General features: G+C 62.2%; 1 protein-coding gene across 1 annotated transcript; it reads left to right on the top strand.

Moving 5' to 3' along the window:
• Nucleotides 1-770: 770 nt before the first annotated feature.
• On the top strand, nucleotides 771-21,459 carry ARHGAP44 (Rho GTPase activating protein 44; the record flags this gene model as incomplete). The annotated part of the gene is made up of 21 exons (XM_084218221.1): nucleotides 771-823; nucleotides 7,612-7,651; nucleotides 8,485-8,589; nucleotides 8,688-8,764; nucleotides 9,741-9,852; nucleotides 10,270-10,346; nucleotides 10,982-11,099; nucleotides 11,689-11,757; nucleotides 11,843-11,924; nucleotides 12,617-12,744; nucleotides 13,243-13,354; nucleotides 13,779-13,860; nucleotides 14,163-14,243; nucleotides 14,327-14,440; nucleotides 14,974-15,065; nucleotides 15,282-15,462; nucleotides 16,710-16,727; nucleotides 17,011-17,232; nucleotides 19,365-19,432; nucleotides 19,518-19,844; nucleotides 21,308-21,459. 21 exons carry the CDS (start codon nucleotides 771-773, stop codon nucleotides 21,457-21,459), a joined length of 2,310 nt encoding a protein of 769 aa, XP_084074347.1.
• Between the last annotated feature and the right edge of the window lie 869 nt (nucleotides 21,460-22,328).

Raw genomic sequence — 22,328 nt, 5'->3', positions numbered from 1 at the left:
GACGGGTGCCCCGGCTGCGGCGGGCTCCTGCCGTCCTGCCCGGGGCTGCAGCCGCCTCCCGGGCCGCCTCTGCCCCAGGCTCTCCGAACCCGCCCCAGCGCCGAGGGTCCGAGCCCCCGGGGCTGGGACAGCAGGGTGGGGGTGCCGGGGAGGGAGCGGGGGCTGCAAGGGCTGCGGCAGCGGGGCTGCGGCCGCGGGAGTTCGGGGGCTGCCCGAGGATGCCAGGAGATCGCGGGGGATGCGGGGCCATGCCAAGGGACGCCGAGGTGATGTCGGGCGGATGCCAGTGATGCTGGAGCGGCGCTGGGGCCGTGTCACGGGACCCGAGGGGATGGCAGGTGACGCTGGGCGTGCCTGGGGGATGCCGGGGCCACGCCAGGTGAGGCCGAGGCCATGTCGAGGGAGGCTGAGGGATGCCGGGGGGATGCCGGGGCCACGCCCAGGGATGCCGGAGGGAAGTCAGGGGATGCCGGGGAGGATGCCCGGCTCCAGGCTCGCTCCAACACTCCCCCCCGGCCCGGAGAGCCCGCCGGGGCGGGCGGCCCCGGACTACATTTCCCATGGCCGCCGCGGCCGGGGGCGGTGCGGGGCGGCGCGGGGGGCGCGGAGCGCAGGCGGAGGCGCGGAGAGGCGCAGGGGCGGCGGGGCCCGCTCGGCCCGGCTCGGCTCGGCTCGGCCCGGCCCGGCTCGGCGCCGGGCGGGGATGCGGGAGGGGCGGCCCGCTGCCCCCGGCCCCGCTGCCCGCCCGCACCGCCCGCACCGCCGCCACCATGAAGAAGCAATTCAACCGCATGCGCCAGCTCGCCAACCAGACCGTGGGCAGGTAGGGACGGGATGGGACGGGATGGGATGGGATGGGATGGGATGGGATGGGATGGGATGGGATGGGATGGGATGGGATGGGATGGGATGGGATGGGGACGGACCCAGCCCAGCCCTGCCCACAGCCCCATCCCGCGCCCTGCCTGCTCCCGCCCGCCCCGCCGCACCCGCACCTGCCCGTTCCCAGCTCCCTGCCCGCTCCGTGCCGGCCCCACCGCCCCGATCCCATGTGTCCTGCCTGCCCCAGTGCCCTGATTCTGCCCCCTGCCCGTGTCCTGCCTGCCCCAGTGCCCTGATTCTGCCCCCTCCCTGCCTGCCCCACTGTTCCTACTCCCTGCCTGCTCTCTGGCAGCCTCACTGCCCTCATCCCACACTCTGCCCACTCTCTGCCTGCCCCTCCTCCCTTCCTGCCCCAGTGCCCCGATGCTGCACCTATGCCACTGCTACTCTGCCTTCCCCACTGCTCCTTCTCCGTGCCTGAGCCCTGCTTGCCCTACTGGCCCCAATCCCACTCCCTGCCTGCCCCACAGCCTTCCTGCTCCCTGTGTGCCCCTTGCCCTGCTCCCTGTCTGACACCCTCTGTCCTCACCGTGCCCCACTGCCTACCCCTGCCCCTCTGCCTGTCCGTCTGTCTGTCCCACTCCCTGTTCTCTGCCTGCCCCACTGCCCCCGTACCCACCCCTTACATCCTTCTTGCCCATTCCCTGCCTGTTCTCCTGTCAGTTAACCCCTGCCTGCCCGCTTATGCCTGCCCTGCCCCACTCCCTGCCCCCTTTCCCCACTGCTCCCCGCCTGTCCCCCTGTCCTGCTGTACCCTCTGTCCCAGGGCTGCGGGGACACAGCCCCGATGCTGTGGGGTGCCCTACTGCCCTGCCCCCCCAGCACCCCAGGCCGGCCCTGCTGGCCGTGGGGCCGGGGCACTCTGGGGCTGTGGAGCCAGAGCCGTGCCCACGGGAATGCCCACGGGAGTGCCCACAGGAATGCCGTGTGTGCCGTGCACGGCCAGGCCTGGGTTTGACGGTGGCTGTTGTGTAATTCCTGGAGATTTTGTAGCGAGGGGGGGGGGAGCGGGAAGAGGATTTATTTATTTTCCCTTCCCGTGGCGGCCCTGGGGCACCGGCACAGCTGGAGCGGCGGCTCCGCATCCCCCCGGCACCGCCAGGGCTCCTGCTGGCACCGCCCGTGCCCCCGTGTGCCCCGCGGCACCGGCGGCGCTGCCCCACGGCTCCGGGCCGGGGCTGCGTGAGTGCGGGCAGGTGCGGGAGTGCCGGGCAGGTGCGGGAGTGCGGGGCAGGTGCGGGAGTGCGGGGCAGGTGCGGGAGTGCGGGCAGGGGCGGGAGAGCCGGGCAGGTGCGGGAGTGCGGGCAGGTGCGGGAGCGCCGGGCAGGTGCGGGAGTGCGGGCAGGTGCGGGAGTGCCGGGCAGGTGCGGGAGTGCCGGGCAGGGAGCGCAGCTCCGGAGCTCCGCGGTCTGGAGGGAGTGCCGGGCACGGGAGTGGTGTGGAACGCCGTACAGGAGCAGTGTGGGAATGTGGAGCGGGAATGTGGACGGTGAGCATGGGGTGGTGCCAGTGGTGTGGTGCCAGTGTGCTGCGGGAGCGTGGCACAGGGATGGTGGCACTGGGAGCGTGCCACAGGGAAGGTGGCACTGGAGCATGGCACTGAGAGCATGGCTCTGGGACAGTGGCACAGGGAATGTGGCACAGGGAAGGTGGCACAGGGAATGTGACACAGGGAATGTGACACAGGGAAGGTGGCACTGGGATCGTGCTGTGGGACCATGGTGCGAGAGCACCGGGAGCCCGGCAGTGCCTCCGGTGGCGAGCGCCAGGGGGAGGCTGTTCCGGGACGCGGCTGCTCCGTGTTGGGACCTGGGAGCCAGCACAGAGCCCCTGTTCCCACTGGGGAGAGCAGCCGCTCCACAGGAACTGGATGGGGAGACTGGAACCTCTGCTGGGCCCTGAGCATGGCATTTATTTTATTTTGTTTTGTTTTGCATTGATTTATTTAATTTACTTTGGGTTTGGGTGCTTTTTTGTCATTTCACTTGACAGAAAGAACTGGGGGTGCTCAGCCCAGCCCAGCCCCACAGCTGGTACCCAACCTTGGGAAGAATTCCTGTGCCAGTCTGTTAGGGGCAGAGATATTTATCTCCGTGAGGTGGAAAAGGGAAGAGAAGCCAGAGTGGCTGTAGAACATTCTGAGGATGTTTCCTGCAAAGTGTTTTTATCCCTATTTGTGTTTGTCAGTCCCGTCAGTACGGTGACACCAGGATGTCACCTCAGTCACTCGAACAGCCCTGGGAATTCCCGGGATGGGTTCCGTGGGGATTTTTTCCCATGGGGGTTAAACGGGTGCCTGCAGAGTGGCACGCTGGGCTCCCCAGCGGGCACTGAGGGGATGCAGCTCGCCGGGAATGGTGGTGGAAGCTTGGAGGGGTTGGATTTTTCGTCCTCGACCTTTCTGAGCATCCCCTGCTGTGTCCCCCATCCCGGGGGCAGTGGTGGCCTTTGGGGCTGGATGTCACCTCGCTGGCTCGCAGGGAGATGCTTTTCCAAGCCCCAGGACGGCCGCGCCTCCAGACAAAACCTTTAAACACCGCGGGTTTATTCTTGGTGCTGCAGGAGCACCCGGCAAGAAGGAAGGACATTTTCTGCTTGCACGGAATAAGGGCAGAGGGAAATAAAAGCGCCGCCTGGGATTTTCCCAGCGGGGTTTGCGGGAGGCAACAGCACCCTGTAAATAGCCGGGCTCCCCATCTGCACTTCGGGGTGCCGGTGACTGCTGTCAGACGAACCCCCCGGGGTTTCGGCTCTGGAGCCGGCGGATCCCGGCAGCCCCGGGGATATTTTTATCCTCCTCGCAGAGACAGCGCTGGCAGCCTGGAATATTCATGGAGCGAACGGGCTGAGGGTTTTGTCCCTGCTCCAGCTGCCTCGGGGCTCTGCGCCCTGCAGGGGCTTCTCCCCGGCTGCTAAATCGGGATGGAGGCGAGCTCGGGATGCGACCCCGGGGAGGGAAGCGCCGGCGGCAGAGGGCCCCGAGCATCCCGTGCCAAAGCGAGCTCGCCGCGGAAAGGCAGCGGGAGATGAGGACAAGAGCCTTTTCTTGCAGACAAGAGCCTTGCAGACTCTGTCCCCCATTTTGCTTTGCCTTCCCTCGCTTTGCCCAGCTGTGGGCAGGATGGAGGGAAGCTGCTGCAGCCCTCCCTGCCTGCTCCTCCTGCTGCTGCAGCCTGCCAGAGCCGGCCCTGGCCCTGGGTGGGCAGCGCTCCCCGCAGCGCAGCCGTGGGCCCCGGGCTGTGATCCCGGGCTGTGCCCCCCGGCTGTGCCCCCCGGGCTGTGATCCCGGGCTGTGCCCCCCGGGCTGTGCCCCCCGGCTGTGCCCCCCGGGCTGTCGCATTGTGTCACCCGCGGCCGGGACGCGCCGGAGGAGGCGCCGGCGGGGCCGTGTCCCCGCGTCGCGCTGGATGTTGCAGTCGGAGCCGTTTCCCGGGGGAGCTGAGCCGCGATTTGAGGATATCAATATTTGATGTTTTGCCTCTTGCCTGCTAAAAAGGCACCGGGAAAAATCCGCGGCTCCGCTGGGACTCGGCGGGCGCCGGGTTTGAGCCGGGATCTGTGTCCCCAGGGAGGCGGTGGCCGCGGGAGCTCAGGTGGCGGCAGAAGGAGGGGCCAGCGCGGCCGTGGGTCAGAATCCAGCCTGGATGCGGAGCCCGGCGCTTCCAGGGCCGGGGCTGACACCGAGGAGCTCCCGCCTGCCTCTGGCAAACGCAGAGGATGCTCTCTGCTTTCCCCAGGGGCAGTGATGAACCTCACCCACCAGCCTCCCCTCTGGGCTTTGGGGACTCCAGCGTCTGGAATTTTCTCGCAGGCACCGGAGGGAGATGGGGCAAGAGGGGATGGAGCCGGGCCGGTCGCCGTGCCCGGGCGGGATGTGGGACAGACCCAGCCCCGGGAATCAGCGCTGCACGGCCTCGGCTGGGTGTTTGTGCCTCCCTCACCACCGGTGGAGCTATTTTTGGGCTAGAGCAAGGAGAAATCAGGAAATCAGCGTTGGCAATTAAATGGTGATTAAATATTTCTGGACAGGCTGCAGCGAGGGGTGGCTGGGTCTGGGGCCAAAGGGGTGTTAGGGCAGGAGATGGAGGTGAGGGGCTTTGTGGGGCACCATGGACGTGCTCTGCCTCTGGAGATCTTTCATCCCTGCTCCTGCTGTCCCCACACCGGGCGTGACGCTTTCCCATTCAGAGATTAGTTGCCTTGAAATCCTCGTCGTGCTCGGAGTTTTGCAGGCTCAGGGTCAAGTCCAAGGCTGGCAGTTCCCTGTTGTGGGTGGCTGAGGCACCAGAGGGGGATGGTGGCAGGGGACAGTGCTGGCTGGTCCAGCCAGGAAGAGGTGGCTGGCACCAGCAGATGCTCCAGGGAAGCACCGGCTCTGCTGCACCTCCCCAGGCCAAGGCTTTGGAAACTCATGTATTTATTTGGGAATCAACATGATTTGCTTGATTGGTGTTGATTTCTGCTGGCAGCAGTGAACTTGTGCAGCAGCAAAGCCGTGGCTGTGTCCCCACTCGCTGGCTTTGGCTCTCCATGGGCACTGTCCCTTTTCCCCAGCTGCCTGCAGGGACAGGTCTGGCTGCTGCCAGAGCAGGGCCCGAGTCTGTGCTGGGAAAATGGCTTGGGTGGAAGGCTGGAGGGGAAGGGAAGGAGCAGGATTTTATTTGCCAGAAGGAAAGAGGAAAAGCATTGGGAGCCGGGAATGCTGGCTGTGTCCCCAGGGGGTGCTCCCTCGGGATGTGTGCAACTCGTATGGAATGAAGTTTTGCGGAATTAGGGACCAGACAGGGAAACCGAGGCGTCTCTGCCCCCTCTCACCCAGCCTTAAATGGGATTGATTGGAGCCCCTTTGCCTACCCCAATCCATAAAATGCTGCAGCCTGGTTGCTCCCCCTCTTCCAAGCCCAATTCCTCCCTGGCAGGGAGCAGGGCTGCGCAGGGCTGGCACAGGGGATGCTCTCCCGTGAAACCACAGGGGTTTCTCACACTGAGGATGTGCTTTCAAACACATCAAGGCCAGGTTTTTGTTATTCTCTTTGAAATGTTGTTTTCTGCCGCCCAAACGCACCTCAGGGCAGAGCTCGGGTTGGGATGTGGCTGCTGGGAGAGAGAGCTGCCCGTGGGACCCGGGCTGTGCAAATCCCACCCACCTCCTGCCTGGGAGAGGAGAAAACAGGAAAAAATCCCTTCTTCTGCTCAAGTGAGGAAGTGATTCCTGGGGAGTGAGCAGCAGGGATGTGCCAGCGGTGCCTCACTCCCTGCCACCTCCCACTCCTTCAGGAGGCTAAAAATATCCCGAGCCGGGGACGGACGTTGTGGCTGTGCCCGTGGATATTTGCTGCCTTTTTCCCTGTTTGTGCTAATTCTGTGTCACTTCCAATCCTGTCTAAATGAGAGTGAAGGTGATTCCCAGAGGAGGAGAAGCTGCTCAGCTCTTGCTCCCAGGTGGGCAGTGCTCCTTAGACATAAACAGGGTTTGTTTAATTGAATTTTTTAAAAATTTGCTTTCAAACCATCTTTAATCAGGTGCTGTGACATCTTTCATGCCCAAAGCAGATTTAATGCTGTTGGTTTGGGGAGTCCCTGGCACAGGGTGCCCAGAGCAGCCGTGGCTGCCCCTGGATGCCTGGCAGTGCCCAAGGCCAGGCTGGACACTGGGGCTGGAGCAGCCTGGGACAGTGGGAGGTGTCCCTGCCATGGCAGGGGTGGCACTGGAGGGGCTTTGAGGTTCCTTCAACCCAAACCTTTCTGTGATTCTGTGATTTGCACTTTCTGCAAGGCTTTGGCTGAGATGGATTTGTGCGTCAGCCGCTCCCGTGCCACGCTCCCTGTCTCACCTTTTCTCTGTGTTTGCTCCTTATTGCCACTGCTCCAACACTTCCCCCCGTCTCCAAGCTGAGAATCCAGCTTGGAGGGCAGGAAGGGACCAGGCTCAGGAAATGAAGGTGTTTGCAGGATGGCAGCACCAAGCTCTCGCTGTCCCCCGAGGATCCTTTAGAGACCGATTGGCTGAGTGACAGCTCTGCCCAGCTCAAACTGACAGCTCGTTTTTCCAAGTGAAAGGATGCACTGAAGTTGTTAAAAACCCTGGGAAAAAGCACAAATGATCCGGATGTGATGGTTTAAACGAGCCTGAGCAGCTGTGGTGAGGGGCCCTGGGCTCTGGTTGCTGCGGGTGCAGGGGCCGAGGACGGCGGGTTTGCGTCTCCTGCATCCCGGCGCTCCTCCCTCGGGAAGGCAGCGGCTGCCACGGGCTCTGGAGCGGTAAATCTGTCCTGAGTGAAGGGCTCTGGAGAGGCCCCGGGCAGCAGCTGCCGCCTCCCATCCCGTGGCTGCCCCCGTGCGAGGAGGCTCAGCCGAGCGGCCGCGCTGTCCTCGGGCTCGGGAGGGAGCGCAGCCCGGGCAGCCGCAGCCCTGCGCAGCCACAGCGCCTCTCTCGGAGCACTGCCCGCTTCCTTCTGCGAATCTGGATCCCTGCTTTCCTGGCAATAACGGGAAAATAAGGGAGAGATGGGAGGCAGGCCCTGGATTGGGGTGGTACCTGGCAGCGAGCCGTGCGGATGCTCCGTAGTTCCTTCCTTAGGGCATGAGGCGTGGCTGGTGGGAGCAGAGATCCTTAAATCCCCCCTGCATCCCAAAGGAAAAGCACATCCCGGGCTCTGTGGTGTGCAGGGGCGCTGCTGCATGTCCCACACCCTTCACCAATGGCTCCTCTCCTCTCTTGTCCTGCAGAGCCGAGAAGACCGAGGTGTTGAGTGAGGATCTGCTGCAGGTGAGGCTCCCTCGGAGCCATCCCGGGGTGTCCATGGGTGCCTGGGCACCTCCCGGGGGGGCTGCACCATCAGCAGCTCCCTGGTGGTGCCACAGGGTCCAGCGACCCCAGGTGATGGGATCCCAGGGTGATGGGATCCCTGGTGATGGGTGATGGGATCCCAGGGTGATGGGATCCCAGGGTGATGGGATCCCTGGTGATGGGTGATGGGATCCCAGGGTGATGGGATCCCTGGGATGGGTGATGGGATCCCAGAATGATGGGATCCCAGGGTGATGGGATGCCTGGGTGATGGGACCCCTGGTGATGGGATCCCTGGGTGATGGGATCCCTCACCATGGGTGATGGGATCCCTGGGATGGGTGATGGGATCCCAGGGTGATGGGTGATGGTATCCCTGGGATGGGTGATGGGATCCCAGGGTGATGGGTGATGGGATCCCTGGGATGGGTTATGGGATCCCAGGGTGATGGGATCCCTGGTGATGGGATCCCTGGTGATGGGATCCCTGGGTGATGGGATCCCTTGTCATGGGTGATGGGATCCCTGGTGATGGGTGATGGGATCCCTGGTGATGGATCCCCAGTGATGGAATCCCAGGGATGGAATCCCAGGGATGGGATCCCTGGTGATGGATCCCGGTGATGGGATCCCAGGGATGGGATCCCTGGTAATGGATCCCCAGTGATCGGATCCCTGGTGATGGATCCCCGGTGATGGATCCCCGGTGATGGATCCCTGGTGATGGGATCCCTGGGTGATGGGATCCCTGGGTGATGGGATCCCTGGTGATGGGTGATGGGATCCCCGGTGATGGGCTGTCACTCGCACAGGTGGAGAAGCGGCTGGAGCTGGTGAAGCAGGTGTCCCACAGCACCCACAAGAAGCTGACAGCCTGTCTGCAGGGCCAGCAGGGCCTGGACGCCGACAAGCGCTCGGTGAGGGCCGGGGGCTCCGGGACCCAGGGATTTGGAGGATCTGGGGATCCGGGGGGATCTGGGGATCCGGCAGGAACACAGCCCCTCTCTCTCTGCAGAAGAAGCTGCCGCTGACCACGCTGGCGCAGTGTCTGATGGAGGGATCGGCCGTGCTGGGGGACGACTCCCTGCTGGGGTAGGGGGGACGGGGCTGCCCCGGGTCTGCACTGCCCTGGGATGGGCTGGGGATGGCCTGGGGATGGCTGGGAATGGGCTGGGGATGGGCTGGGAATGGTCTGGGGATGGGCTGGGAATGTACTGGGGATGGTTTGGGGATGGGCTGGGGATGTGCTGGGAATACTGCTGTTCATTGTCCCTGATGCCAGATAATGGGGGATTCACTGGTAATTAATTATTCTCCTCCTTGTATGGGCTGGGATCCTGTGATCATACAATCTAATCTGCATATATCAACATTTATATTTATTTTTATATAGCTTTTTATGTATGTTATATATTTATATTTTGCATTCTATTATTTATATACATATATTTATATTTTTACATTTTATATATTTCTGTATTACAATTTATATAGTTACATATGTTTTCTGAATATTTATGTGTGAGTTATTATTTATATCTTTTATATTTATTTATATAGATATTTAAAGTCCATACAATTTCAGACTGGCCTAATAATAATAATAAATATTTAATAATTAATATTTAATTATTAATGAATACTAATAATGATCAATAATTAATTTAGCATATAGCATATGCGATACAAGATATGATATATTATATGTTATATGATATAGGATATGTGATATACTATATAGGATGTATTATATATATTGCATGTAATAATATGTAATATGTAACATGCAATATGTAATATATAGTAATACACAACATAATACTAATATATAACTTAATAATATAGCTAATAGTATGTCATAATATAATAACAGAATACTTTAATTACTATTATATCATTATAAGTTCAATACTGAAGGAATGAGCCCATGGTGCCCTGGCTGCTGCCCTCCTCCACCCTGTGCCCAGGAGGGGCTGCCCCGTGGCACTCCTGGAGCCCCGGGGGTGGGTGGCCTGTCCCCCCAGTGCAGGACAGTCCCCGCTGTCCCCAGCCGTGCCTGTCCCTGCAGGAAGATGCTGCGGCTGTGCGGGGAGGCTGAGGACAAGCTGGCACAGGAGCTGATCCACTTCGAGCTGCAGGTGGAGCGGGACGTCATCGAGCCGCTCTTCGTGCTGGCTGAGGTGAGCCTGGGGTCCCCTTTGTGCTGGCTGAGGTGAGCTGTGGGTCCCTGGGGTCCCCTTCGTGCTGGCTGAGGTGAGCCTGGGGTGCCCTTCGTGCTGGCTGAGGTGAGCTGTGGGTCCCTGGGGTGCCCTTCGTGCTGGCTGAGGTGAGCTGCATTCCCCAGGGTGTCCTTCCTGCCCTCCCCAGCCCCCCAGGAGGGTCGGGTGCCCCAGGGCTGCTCCCCTGGGCTCTGGAGCTGGGGCTGAGCTGGGCTCATTCCGGGTGGGACACGCAGAGGGATCAGCTGGGCCCTGTCCCTGAGGATGTGACATTGGGGAGCTGCATCCTCGCCCAGCCAGCCCGAAGCCCCGGGGTGTGGCCGTCCCTGGACACCTCTGCAGGGCTGTCACCTCCTCCTGTTCCCTGTGCTGCTGCAGGTGGAGATCCCAAACATCCAAAAGCAGAGGAAGCACTTGGCCAAGCTCGTGCTGGACATGGACTCCTCCAGGACGAGGTAGGAAGTGCCTTCAAGTGCTTTGTAAGAAACAAACATTCCCAAGGCACGGGTGGCTCCCAGGAGGGAGGGGATGGGGGCATGGGGGATGCAGGGGGAGGTGGGTCCCCCCTCTGTGGGCTCGAGTCCAGCTCTGCAATGAGCCTCCATTTCTGCTCCTGCCTGCAGAACCCATGGTTCATTTTCCTTCCCTGCCCTCTGCAGCAGAAGGGTATTGGTTTTTTCTGGCAGAAAGAGTTTTTTTGTACTTTTCCCCGTCTTGGTGAGTTCTGATGCAGAGCCAGGCACTCCTGCCCCTGCAGTGGCACTGAGGGGAGCGGGGATGGCTCGGCATTGTCCCGTGGCACCACTGAGTCATCCAAGCCCCCACTCCAGCATGTCCTGGGAGAGTCTGAGAGGTGTCCACAGCCCCCAGCATCATGCCCAGGCTCTCCCATCCCCTTCCCATCTCTTCCCCCCTGGATATGGCTCCTTATCCTACCGAAAATAATTCCTTCCCTGCTGTGTGCAGTGCCGTGGGGCTGGGGCTGGCTGGGGTTGGGCGTGGGGCTCAATCCCAGCTGGACTGGGATCATCTCCGAGCTGCTCAGCCCTGGGGACCGCGGTGGCCCCGACTGTCCCTGTCCCTCCCGCAGGTGGCAGCAGTCGGTGAAGTCCTCGGGTCTGGCCAGCAACCTGCAGCCCTCGGGGGCCAAAGCCGACGCTCTCAGGGAGGAGATGGAGGAGGCGGCCAACAGAGTGGAGATCTGCAGGGTAGGGGGCTGCCCCTGGCCGAGGGGGTCTGTGGGCTCCCAGGCTCTGGGGAAAGCTGCAGCCTCTCCTCTCAGCCCGCTCTTCCTTCCTTCCTTCCTCCTACCTGTGCTGCTCCTCCTCTGCGCCCCAAACTCAGCTCAGGGGCTGTGGGTGATGCTCCCCAGCCAGGCAGGACATCCCCAGCTGCTCCATCCCCATCCTCCACATCCCCCAGGGCTGGAGGGGCTCCCATTCCCCGGGAACCCACCTGGCAGAGCTCAGCACTGGCTTCATCCAGCCCTGGCAGAGAGATTTCTCCACCTTCTCTGTGCTGGGTCATTGATTTCTGTCATTTTCAAGCACTGAGGGACTTCCACCGCATTCCCTGGGATAACAGAGTCTCCAATCTCCCTTCTCTCTGGGGGACTGGGCCCCACTCAGGCTGCAGTGGGGGAGGCCCCTGAGCTCCCCTGACACACCAACCTTAACCCTGTGCCACCCTGGCTCCCGCTGGGACCGAGCTGCTCCCTGCTGGTGGCTCGGGAAGAGCCCCGGTGGTGGCACCAGGGCAGCAGGGCAGGGACAGTGATGGATCCTCTGCCCTCTGCAGGACCAGCTCTCGGCTGACATGTACAATTTTGTGGCCAAAGAAGTCGACTATGCAAACTACTTTCAAACTGTAAGTGCCACCCCCCGGGCTGTCCCTGTCCCTGTCCCTGTCCCTGTCCCAGCAGTGCAGTGACCCTGGTGCTGTGTCCCTGCAGCTGATCGAGGTGCAGGCCGAGTACCACCGCAAATCCCTGGCGCTCCTGCAGAACTTCCTGCCACAGATCAAAGCCCAGCAGGGTGAGTGCCCACAGGTCTGTCGCTGCCTGTGGCACCGAGGGGCTGTGGCAGGCTCTGTGACCCTGCAGGGACAGCTGAGCACCCTCCCTTTGCTTGTGTTCCCATCCCACCCCCCTTGGCTGGGGGCAGGGTCCGTCAGCACGGAGAGGAGGAACCTGCCCCAGTGTGCTGAGGGTGGGCAGGCCCTGGCACAGGGTGCCCAGAGCAGCTGGGGCTGCCCCTGGATCCCTGGCAGTCCCCAAGGCCAGGCTGGACACTGGGGTTGGAGCAGCCTGGGGCAGGGGATGGTGTCCCTGCCATGGCTGGGGTGGCACTGGAGGGGCTTTGGGGTCCCTTCCACCCCAAACCCTTCGGAGAGTCTCAATGGGAAATCCCCACTGAGTGCAGCTGGAATCCCATCACTGAGGGGGCTTGGGGGGTCTCTCTATTCCATAAAACATTCCTGCCTTAAACCATGATGGAAGGAGGGGAGAATATTGCAAAGGTTTGCCTGCTGTTACCTCTGTGGAAAATGTTATCCAGCTCCTTTGAAATCCTGTGATGGCTGGAAAAGGCCAGAGCTGCAGGGTCCTGTTCTAACAACACCCATACAGAGTATTTGCTGCCAAAACTGTGACCCAAGGGCCTTTTGGGGAGGGGCTGCTGGATCTGGCACCACCCTCCCTCTCCTCTGCCCCCTCTGCCCCTCACAGAAGCGTGGATGGAGAAGCCCTCCTTTGGGAAGCCTCTGGAGGAGCACCTGGCTGTCAGCGGGAGGGAGATCGCCTTCCCCGTGGAGGCCTGCGTGACCATGCTGCTGGAATGTGGCATGCAGGAGGAGGTGGGTCCCTGCTGGAGTTGGGGGATGCAGGAGGAGGTGGGTCCCTGCTGGATTTGGGGGATGCAGGAGGAGGTGGGTCCCTGCTGGATTTGGGGGATGCAGGAGGAGGTGGGTCCCAGCTGGATTTAGGGGATGCAGGAGGAGGTGGGTCCCTGCTGGAATGTGGCATGCAGGAGGAGGTGGGTCCCAGCTGGAGTTGGGGGATGCAGGAGGAGGTGGGTCCCTGCTGGATTTGGGGGGTGCAGGAGGAGGTGGGTCCCTGCTGGATTTAGGGGATGCAGGAGGAGGTGGGTCCCAGCTGGATTTGGGGGGTGCAGGAGGAGGTGGGTCCCTGCTGGATTTAGGGGATGCAGGAGGAGGTGGGTCCCATGTCCAACCCTTGCTGGGCACGATGGAAGGGGTCACAGGTGTCCCCAGGGCCAGGGTGAGGAACTGGAGGGCTCCAGGGACATGCCCAGCCCCAAGCCCTGTCCAACACTCTCCGTGTCCTCTGGCCAGGGTCTCTTCCGAGTGGCTCCCTCGGCCTCCAAGCTGAAGAAGCTGAAGGCTGCCCTGGACTGCTGCGTGGTGGACGTGCAGGAGTACTCAGCTGACCCCCATGCCATCGCAGGTGGGGCTCCTTGGGGCAGGGCCCCTCCAGGCACCCCCCAAGGGCACTCTGAGGGGGATCAGTGGTGTCAAGTCCAGCTGGAGAGCAGGAACCAGTGGTGCAGTCCAGGGGTTGATTCTGGGCCTGATTTTCTTCAATTAATTTTGTCATTAATTAATGGCCTGGCTAATGGGGCAGGGTGTCCCCTCAGTGAGCGGGCAGGTGACACAAACGGGGACAGTGGCTGCCCCAGAGAGGTGCTGCCAGGCAGAGGGAAGGTGCTCGGAGGGGCTGCAGGGTGGCAAGGTGGGTGCTGGCTCAGGGATGCCTCGGGCTGCTCAGGGGCTGGGGGGGAAGGCTGGGGGGATGTGGGTCCGGGTGCCCAGGAGCAAAAGAGCTTGGTGCCCACCTGCAGTGCAATGCCTGTGTCCCCTGTGTGCCACAGGAGCCCTCAAGTCCTACCTGCGGGAGCTGCCCGAGCCCCTGATGACATTCGAGCTGTATGAGGAGTGGATCCAGGCCTCCAAGTGAGTTTGGGACGTACCCCCATTCCTCAGTGGCACAGGCAGGGACAGCCTGGGTCCCCAGGGATGCTTTGGGCTTTTTCTGGCATAGTTCACAGCTTTTGGGATCTTTCCTCTGGGCTCTGAGAGCCCTGGAGTGGTGAGAGGAAATCCAAAGGGTTTCCTTCTCCTTGGGACAGGTTTTGGGACTTACTTCCATAATGTTGGTGGCAGCCTGGGGCTCTCACAGGGTCCCCAGGGGTGGGGTCCTCAGCCCCAGGGCAGGGTGGGGATGGAGGATAACACCCTCTCCCCCCTCCCTGCAGCATCCCGGAGCAGGAGAAACGGCTGCAGGCTCTCTGGAACGCCTGTGAGAAGCTGCCCAAAGCCAACTACAACAACATCAGGTGAGCCCGGGGCCAGCAGGACACGGGGAGGGGACCCAGAGGGTGTGGCCCGTGCACTGACCCCTTTGGGATCTGCTTTCCAGGTACGTGATTAAATTCCTGGCCAAGCTGACCGAGTACCAGGATATGAACAAAATGACCCCGAGCAACGTGGCCATCGTGCTGGGACCCAACCTGCTGTGGCCACAGGCTGAGGGGTGAGTGCTGGGGGAGGGCTGGGGGCAGATCCTGCTGGGAATCCTGCTGGGAATCCCACTGGGTGAGGGCTGGGGGCAGATCCTGCAGGGAACCCTGCAGGAAATCCTGCTGGGAATCCTGCTGGGAACCCTGCTGGGAATCCTGCTGGGAATCCCACTGGGCGAGGGCTGGGGGCAGATCCTGCTGGGAACCCTGCTGGGAACCCTGCTGGGAATGCTGCCAGGAATCCTGCTGGGAATCCTGCTGGGAATCCCACTGGGCGAGGGCTGGGGGCAGATCCTGCTGGGAACCCTGCTGGGAACCCTGCTGGGAATCCCACTGGGTGAGGGCTGGGGGCAGATCCTGCTGGGAACCCTGCTGGGAATCCTGCTGGGAACCCTGCTGGGAACCCTGCTGGGAATGCTGCCAGGAATCCTGCTGGGAATCCTGCTGGGAACCCTGCAGGGAATCCTGTTGGGAATCCTGTCAGGAATCCTGCTGGGAATCCCGCTGGGACCCTGCTGGTGCCCTGCTGAGCTGCTGCCCCTTGCAGGAACATGACGGAGATGATGACGACGCTGTCGCTGCAGATCGTGGGCATCATCGAGCCGCTCATCCAGCACGCAGACTGGTTCTTCCCGGGAGGTAGGGCGTGCCTGGGGACAGCTGGCCTTCCTGGCACCTCCAGGGGAGCGGGCTCAGAGCTCCCACGTTTGGTTTTGCCAGCCCTCTCTGCTTGCTGGAGCTCAGGCAGGGCTCTGGCCAGACTCATCACGGCACCCAGCCCATCCCTGCAGCGCCAGCACCCCCAGTCCCTCCCCTCCCCGAGCACCCCCTTCCCACCATCCTCTGCCCCCCCAGACATCGAGTTCAACGTGACGGGGAACTACGGCAGCCCCCTGCATGTGAACCACAACGCCAACTACAGCTCCATGCCCTCGCCCGACATGGAGCACGGCGAGCGCCGGCAGCACGAGCAGGCGCGGCGGCCGCTCAGCGTGGCCACCGACAACATGATGCTGGAGTTCTGCAAGAAGGACGGGTAGGGACAGACTGCATGGTGCTGGGGTTCTGCAAGGACGGGAAGGGACAGACAGCATGGTGCTGGGGTTCTGCAAGGATGGGAAGGGACAGACTGCATGGTGCTGGGGTTCTGCAAGGATGGGAAGGGACAGACTGCATGGTGCTGGGGTTCTGCAAGGATGGGAAGGGACAGACAGCATGGTGCTGGGGTTCTGCAAGGATGGGAAGGGACAGACTGCATGGTGCTGGGGTTCTGCAAGGATGGGAAGGGACAGGCAGCATGGTGCTGGGGTTCTGCAAGGATGGGAAGGGACAGACAGCATGGTGCTGGGGTTCTGCAAGGGTGGGTAGGGACATACTGCATGGTGCTGGGGTTCTGCAAGGATGGGTAGGGACAGACTGCATGGTGCTGGGGTTCTGCAAGGGTGGGTAGGGACAGACTGCATGGTGCTGGGGTTCTGCAAGGATGGGAAGGGACAGACAGCATGGTGCTGGGGTTCTGCAAGGATGGGAAGGGACAGGCAGCATGGTGCTGGGGTTCTGCAAGGATGGGAAGGGACAGACTGCATGGTGCTGGGGTTCTGCAAGGACGGGAAGGGACAGACAGCATGGTGCTGGGGTTCTGCAAGGATGGGAAGGGACAGGCAGCATGGTGCTGGGGTTCTGCAAGAAGGACGGGTAGGGACAGGAGGGGGTGGCTCTGACACCACCCCGGGGGCAGCAGGAGAGGATGCTCGGCGTCACCTTGGGGTGGGTGGCACTGCGCTGGTTGGATTGGGTGGTGCCAGGGTGGAGGGACCCCCTGCTTTCCATGCCAGGCTCTTGGGGGGCTCAGGTGAACCCGGGGCTCCACGCCTGCCCCCAGCCCACTGCAGATGGGAGTGGGGTGGCCCATGGGGTGGCACTGGGGCTGTGCCATGCCAGAGACAGGTGTCCTGGTGTGCTCAAGGTCTGCAGCACTTGCTCCAGGGGAAAGCTGCCCATTCCCTGTGCATGTCCCCTCTCCATCACACCTCACGGGGACCTCAAACAGTCGAGTGGGCTCCAGATAAGACCCCAGGACTTTGCCCATCCCAAAATGTCCCCATTTCCAGAGGGTATCCCAAGCTGTGCCACCACTGGCACAGCCTGGTGCCTGCTCAGCCCACCTGCCCCCTCTCTCGAAGCCCCTCGGCCTCGCAGCCCCTTTGCCCAGCAGTGACCTCTGTCCCTGTGCAGTTTTTGGGGGGTTTTCACGTTAATAATCGTTTGCTTCTGCCCATGCAGCCTTAGGAAAATCCAAAGGTACCGTATCCTCTGCAGGCTGCTGGCAGGGTGCTGGGTGGGTGCTGGGAGGGTGCTGGGAGGGTGCTGGGTGGGTGCTGGTTCTCGGGGAAGGGAGAGGTGGCTGGTGGGTGACACAAACCCATCCCATGCTGCCACCCCCGCCCTATTGCCCTGTAGTTTCATTCCCAGCAGTTTCCCGGTGGAAGAGGCGTTTTTAGGAACCCTGAAGGAGTGTGGGGGGGGGGGTGCTGGCTCTGTCCTCCCGCTGGGCAGGTGCTGACCCCCGTCTCTGTGTCCCCAGCATGGGCGTCAGGGTGATGGACACCTCGTGGGTGGCTCGCCGAGGCACCTCAGCGGGGCGCAAGGCGACCTCGGCGCCCCCGTCCGCGCAGCCCCCGGCGCCGCCCGCCGAGCTCCCCCCCACGCCCCACTCGCCCATTCCCGAGCAGTCGCCGGAGATTTCAGCAACGCCCTCCCCGCCTCCCACCAGCTTCGGCTTCCCCTCGGCAGCGGAGCGGACAAGGTAAGGCCGCCGGCACCGCCTGTCCCCGAGCCAGGCATCATCTCCGCGAGTGAGGCCAGCAGGAAACAACCTCAGCAGGACAGAGGATGCTCAGCATCCCTCGGGGAGGAGCTGAGTCCCGAGGGCAGCAGGAGAGGATGCTCAGCATCCCGGGAGAGGAGTGGAGTCCTGGAACAGGATAGGACAGGATGCTCAGCGTCCCTCGGGGAGGAGTGGAGTCCCGAGGGCAGCAGGAGAGGATGCTCAGCATCCCCGGAGAGGAGCAGAGTCCTGGGACAGGACAGGACAGGATGCTCAGTGTCCCCGGGAGAGGAGCAGAGTCCTGGGACAGGACAGGATAGGACAGGCAGGTCGGGATGCTCAGCATCCCTCGGAGAGGAGCAGAGTTCCGGGGACAGCAGGGGAGGATGCTCAGCATCCCCGCAGCCACCACCACATCCCCATCCTGCCGTTCCCGTGAGAACCGCGCTCCCTTCAGGGAGTTTCCTGAGGGCCCCTTGCCTGGGTGTCACTGGGCTCTAGTGGAATTCGGGCTGGAGGTGCTGTAGGAAGGTGCAGAGAAAGCCCTCAGGGAGCCCAGCGCCCTCTGAGACCTTCGTCTGCCCAGGGTCTGAGCCCAACTTTGATCTGCACGGTCCATGAGGGAGAAAACGCCTAAATCGCACTTTTCTGCCCCAGAAGAGGAGCCGAGCCGTGCTCACACCGCGGGGGGAGGTCCCGGGAGGGTCGTGCCGTGGGACGAGCCGGGGGGCTCGGCACCACGAGGTCTCCCGCACCGCTCCCCCGCGCCCGCCAAGGCTTCTGCTCTTTTAGGAATTTCCCCTCGCTTTGATGTCACTTCTGCCGGTTTTTACGGTGCTTCTGTACCTTCGCAGCAGGGCTGACCCGGCAGCTGCCTGGCGCAGCGGCGACCCCGGCGCCCCCCGCCTCGGGGACCCCCCGAGCCCCCGGGCGCGCTGCCCGCTCTGGGCGCCGCCGCCGGGGCCGGGCTGTGGCCGCAGCCCCCCCGCGCCCTCCCTGCTGCCCGCCCGGCCCTGCTCCCTGCGCTGGCCCCTCCTGTCCCCCTGGGCCTGTCCCCCCCTGTCCCCCTGGGCCTGTCCCCCCCCGGCCCTGCGGCTCTGCCTCCCCCCCGCGCCCCCCCTGCCCCGGGGCAGCCGCCCGCCCGGCCCCGCCGCAGGACCCGGCCCCCCGAGGTAACCGTGGGGCCCCGGGGGGGCTGGGGGGGCTGGGGGTGTCACCGCCGGCCGGGGGGACCCTGGGCCCGGGCAAGAGGGGGACACAAGCGCCGGGGGCTGAGGAGCCCTGGGGGGCGGGAGCGGGACAGCGGGTGCGGAGCGCTGGGAGCAGGAAGGAGCTCACGGCTCTCCCTCTTCTTCTTCCTCTTCTTCCGCTGTTTGTTTTCGATTTTCTTTTTTATTGGTATGGCTCGTCTTTTATGTTTTCCTTTTATTTGATTTTTGGTGTTATTTTTGTTTTATTTTTTAAATAATATTTTTCATGATTTTTGAGTTTACTTTGTTAATTTTTGATTTAACTTTATTATTTAATTATCTTGTATTTTTTGGTTTTAATTTAATTTCCCATCCTTTGAATGGTTAATCTTTGTTTTTCATTGTTTTAATTATATTTTTGATTTAATTTAATTTATTTTGAAATTTTACTTTTTTGTTCTTTGCCTTTATATGCTTGAAACCTTTCCTTTCCTTTCCTTTCCTTTCCTTTCCTTTCCTTTCCTTTCCTTTCCTTTCCTTTCCTTTCCTTTCCTTTCCTTTCCTTTCCTTTCCTTTCCTTTCCTTTCCTTTCCTTTCCTTTTTCCTTTTTCCTTTTTCCTTTTTCCTTTTTCCTTTTTCCTTTTTCCTTTTTCCTTTTTCCTTTTTCCTTTTTCCTTTTTCCTTTTTCCTTTTTCCTTTTTCCTTTTTCCTTTTTTTTGTGGGGGTTTTCCCTTCTCCTTCCTTTTTCTTCCATTTCTTTTTCCCCCTTTTCTTTCCCTTTCCCTCTTTCCTTTTTCCCATTTTGCGAGGTTTTTTCTATTGTATTTTTTTTTCCTTTTCCGTCCATCTCTCTTCTGCCTGTTCTTTGCCCGTCTCTGTGTCTCTGCCCCGTGCCCGTTCCGTGCCCCGTGCCCGCCCCAGCACTTTCAGGCCCCCGGAGCTGTCCCCGGGGCCGCCCCCCGAGCAGAGCCCGCACTCGCTGCGCAAAGGTAGGAGCGGGGGGCCGGGGGGGCCGCGGGGTCCCGGCGGGTGGCGCGGCCCTGACGCGTCCCCGTCGCCGTCTCTGTCCCGCAGGGGCCAAGAAGCTGGCGCCCATCCCGGCCCGGGAGGCGCCCGGGGGGCAGCCGTCCCCGGCCAGCCTGTCCCCGACGCCCCCCAGCACCCCGTCCCCGTACGGCCCCCCCGGAGCCCCCCCGGGCGCCTCCCCCGCGGCCGGGCCGCCCCCGCTGCTGCCGTCCCCCGCCGCCGCCGCCGCCCCCCGCGCCCGGGCCGCCCCCAAGGCGCGGCCGCGCCCCGCGCTGCCCCCCCCGCCGCAGCCGCCCCCGGCCGCCCCCGCGCCCCCCCAGCCCCCGGAGCCGCCCCGCCTGGACACCGCGGGGCCCGGGGACGGCGCGCTCACAGGTAACCCCGGCGGGGGGGGCTCCCGGGGGGGGGACGGAGACCCCCGGCACGGGGACGGTGGCCCTGAGAAGGCAGCAGTGTGCCCTGGAAGGTGGGGATGTCCCCAGGGAGGTGGCACCCTCCCCGCAGAGGTGGAACTGCCCCTGAAAAGGCAACACTGTGCCCGGGAGGGTGGAGGTGTTCCCCAGGAAGGTGACGGTGTCCCGGGAAAGGCAGAACTGTCCCCTGGAAGTTGGTGATGTCCCCAGGAAGGTGGCAGTGTCCCGGGAAAGGCAGAACTGTCCCCAGGAAGTTGGTGATGTCCCCAGGAAGGTGACAGTGTCCCGGGAAAGGCAGAACTGTCCCCTGGAAGGTGGCGGTGTTCCCCAGGAAGGTGACAATAGCCATGTACTCAGGAAGGTGGTGATGAGCCCAGGGAGGTGACAAGGCATCGGGAAGCTGGCTATGTCCCCTGGGAGGTGGCAGTGTCACCAGGAATGTGGCATCCCCGGGAGCTGTGCTGCTGTCCCTGCTGCTCTGCCCCGGCCCTGGGCTCTGTTGGTGCCGTGTCCCCCCGGCGTCCCTGCGCTGCTGCAGGGGGACAGCCAGGGGCATGCTTGGGAAGTGCAGGTGGCATTGGGGACCACGGAGGACACAGAGGCTGGGAGAGTGTCCCAGTCTCCCTTCCGTGGATCTGGCAGCACTCAGGGCTCTGTCCCTGTGTGTCTGTCCTGCCCGTGAGGGGTGGGACACAGCCTGAGTGGCAGCGAGGAGCTGGTCACCGCGTCCCCAGGGGTTGCCACCTGCCTTTGGGCGGCACTGGCATCAGTGTGGCTCTGCCAACGCATTTCTGTGGGCCTGGCAGGGCACCCTGGCATGGACACAGGCCTGACATCGCACCTGACATCACCCCTGGCTCAGGTGCAGCTCCCCTGTGCCACCGTGGGACAAGATCGCTCAGCCACATCCTGAGCAACATCCCTGAGAAATATCCCCGAGAAATATCCTCCTGTCAATATCCCTGAGAAATATCCCCGAGAAACATCCTTCTGTCAATATCCCTGAGAAATATCCCTTGGTCAATATCCCTGGTCAATGTCCCTGGTCAATGTCCCTGGTCAATGTCCCTGAGAAATGTTCCTTGGGCAATGTTGCTGGGCAATGTCCCTGAGCTGGACAGGAGGGGCAGAGGTGCTTCTGTCTGAGGGGATTACTCTGCTCTCAGCAAGGGACACAGTGGCATCGCCCACCTGTGGCTGTGGTCACCATGTCACTTCACACGTGCAGCCTCACCCTGGGTCCCCTCACCCCCCTCCTCCTGTCACCTGCCCTCGGTGGGACACGGGCAGTGTGTGGGGACAGCTGGCGTCACCGCTCTGGCTCGGGTGGGGTCCACAGAGCAGAGGGCGGTGGTGACACCCCCGGTGGTGGCAGTAGCACGGTGCCAGCCCGGTGGGTGTCCCCATCTCTGTGCCCTCCCGCAGGTCTGCTCCGTTTTGAGGTCCCCTCCCTCCACGTGTCCCCGGATGCCGCCCTGTGCCGGGACCCGCCCGAGGCAGCTCAGAGACTCTCGGGGCCGAGCCTGACCCCGCGGCAGGAGGAGGAGGAGGAGGAATCGGAGAGCACAGCCCTATGACAGTGTCCCTGTCCCCAAGCTCATCCGTGCGGCACCCAGGGGCCAGCACCGGCCACCGGCACCGAGGGCCACGGGGCCGCTTTTGGGCGGCAAAGCGCCCGGTTTGGGGGCGGCCGCCGTTCTTTAGTTCATTTTTGTTCGCCTTATCCAGACTTTGCCTTGGAACCGGGTGCCTGCCCCCCCGCCCTGCAGCACCCACGACCCTGGGGCGATGCCACCACGTCCTCCGTGCCCCGAGGCGGGTGCCACTGGGTGCTGGCCAGGTGACAAGGAGCTCGCCGGCGCTTTGCAGTGGCATTTCCTTTCTTCGGCTTCTTCCCCCACCGCTTGTTTGGGAGTAGGATGGGACCTGACCAGCAATAACCTGGGGATGCAGGATGCGCCCCCCGGCTCTCGGGGTGCTGGCAGGGGAGGCGCACGTCCCTCGGCACCCCCTGTCCCCGGGGGTTGGTGGCTTTGGTCATGCATGCACAGACAAATTAACCTTTATCCTTTCCAGAGAGAGAAGATCTGTATATATATATCGGCAGATATATATATATATATATATATTCTATATTTGTATAGAGAGAGAGAAACTATAGAGAGATTTGTTTTATGTGGAGCCATTCCCGCCCGGCCGAGGCGAGAGGGAGGATGGAAATGGCAGCGCTTCGCCCCCGCCCCGCTCGCGCCGTGCCCCCCGCCCCAGGTGGGCACCGGGGGGCACCAGCACCCCAAAGCAATCAATAAATCCAATAAATCCGTGTGCCACTCGCTGAGAACTGCCCAGCGGCGCTGGCCTTTCCTTCCTGCCCCCGCCTTGGGGGGAGGATTGGGAGGTGGAGAGCGTCTGGGTGATAAAATGGTGGTTTGGTGTTTTATAGGGA

This window comes from Fringilla coelebs (genome assembly GCF_963513975.1).
Source record: "Fringilla coelebs genome assembly, chromosome: 19".
Taxonomy (NCBI): domain Eukaryota; kingdom Metazoa; phylum Chordata; class Aves; order Passeriformes; family Fringillidae; genus Fringilla; species Fringilla coelebs.
Note: the sequence above shows the minus strand (reverse complement) of the source record. Positions and strands in the feature narration are given on the sequence as shown.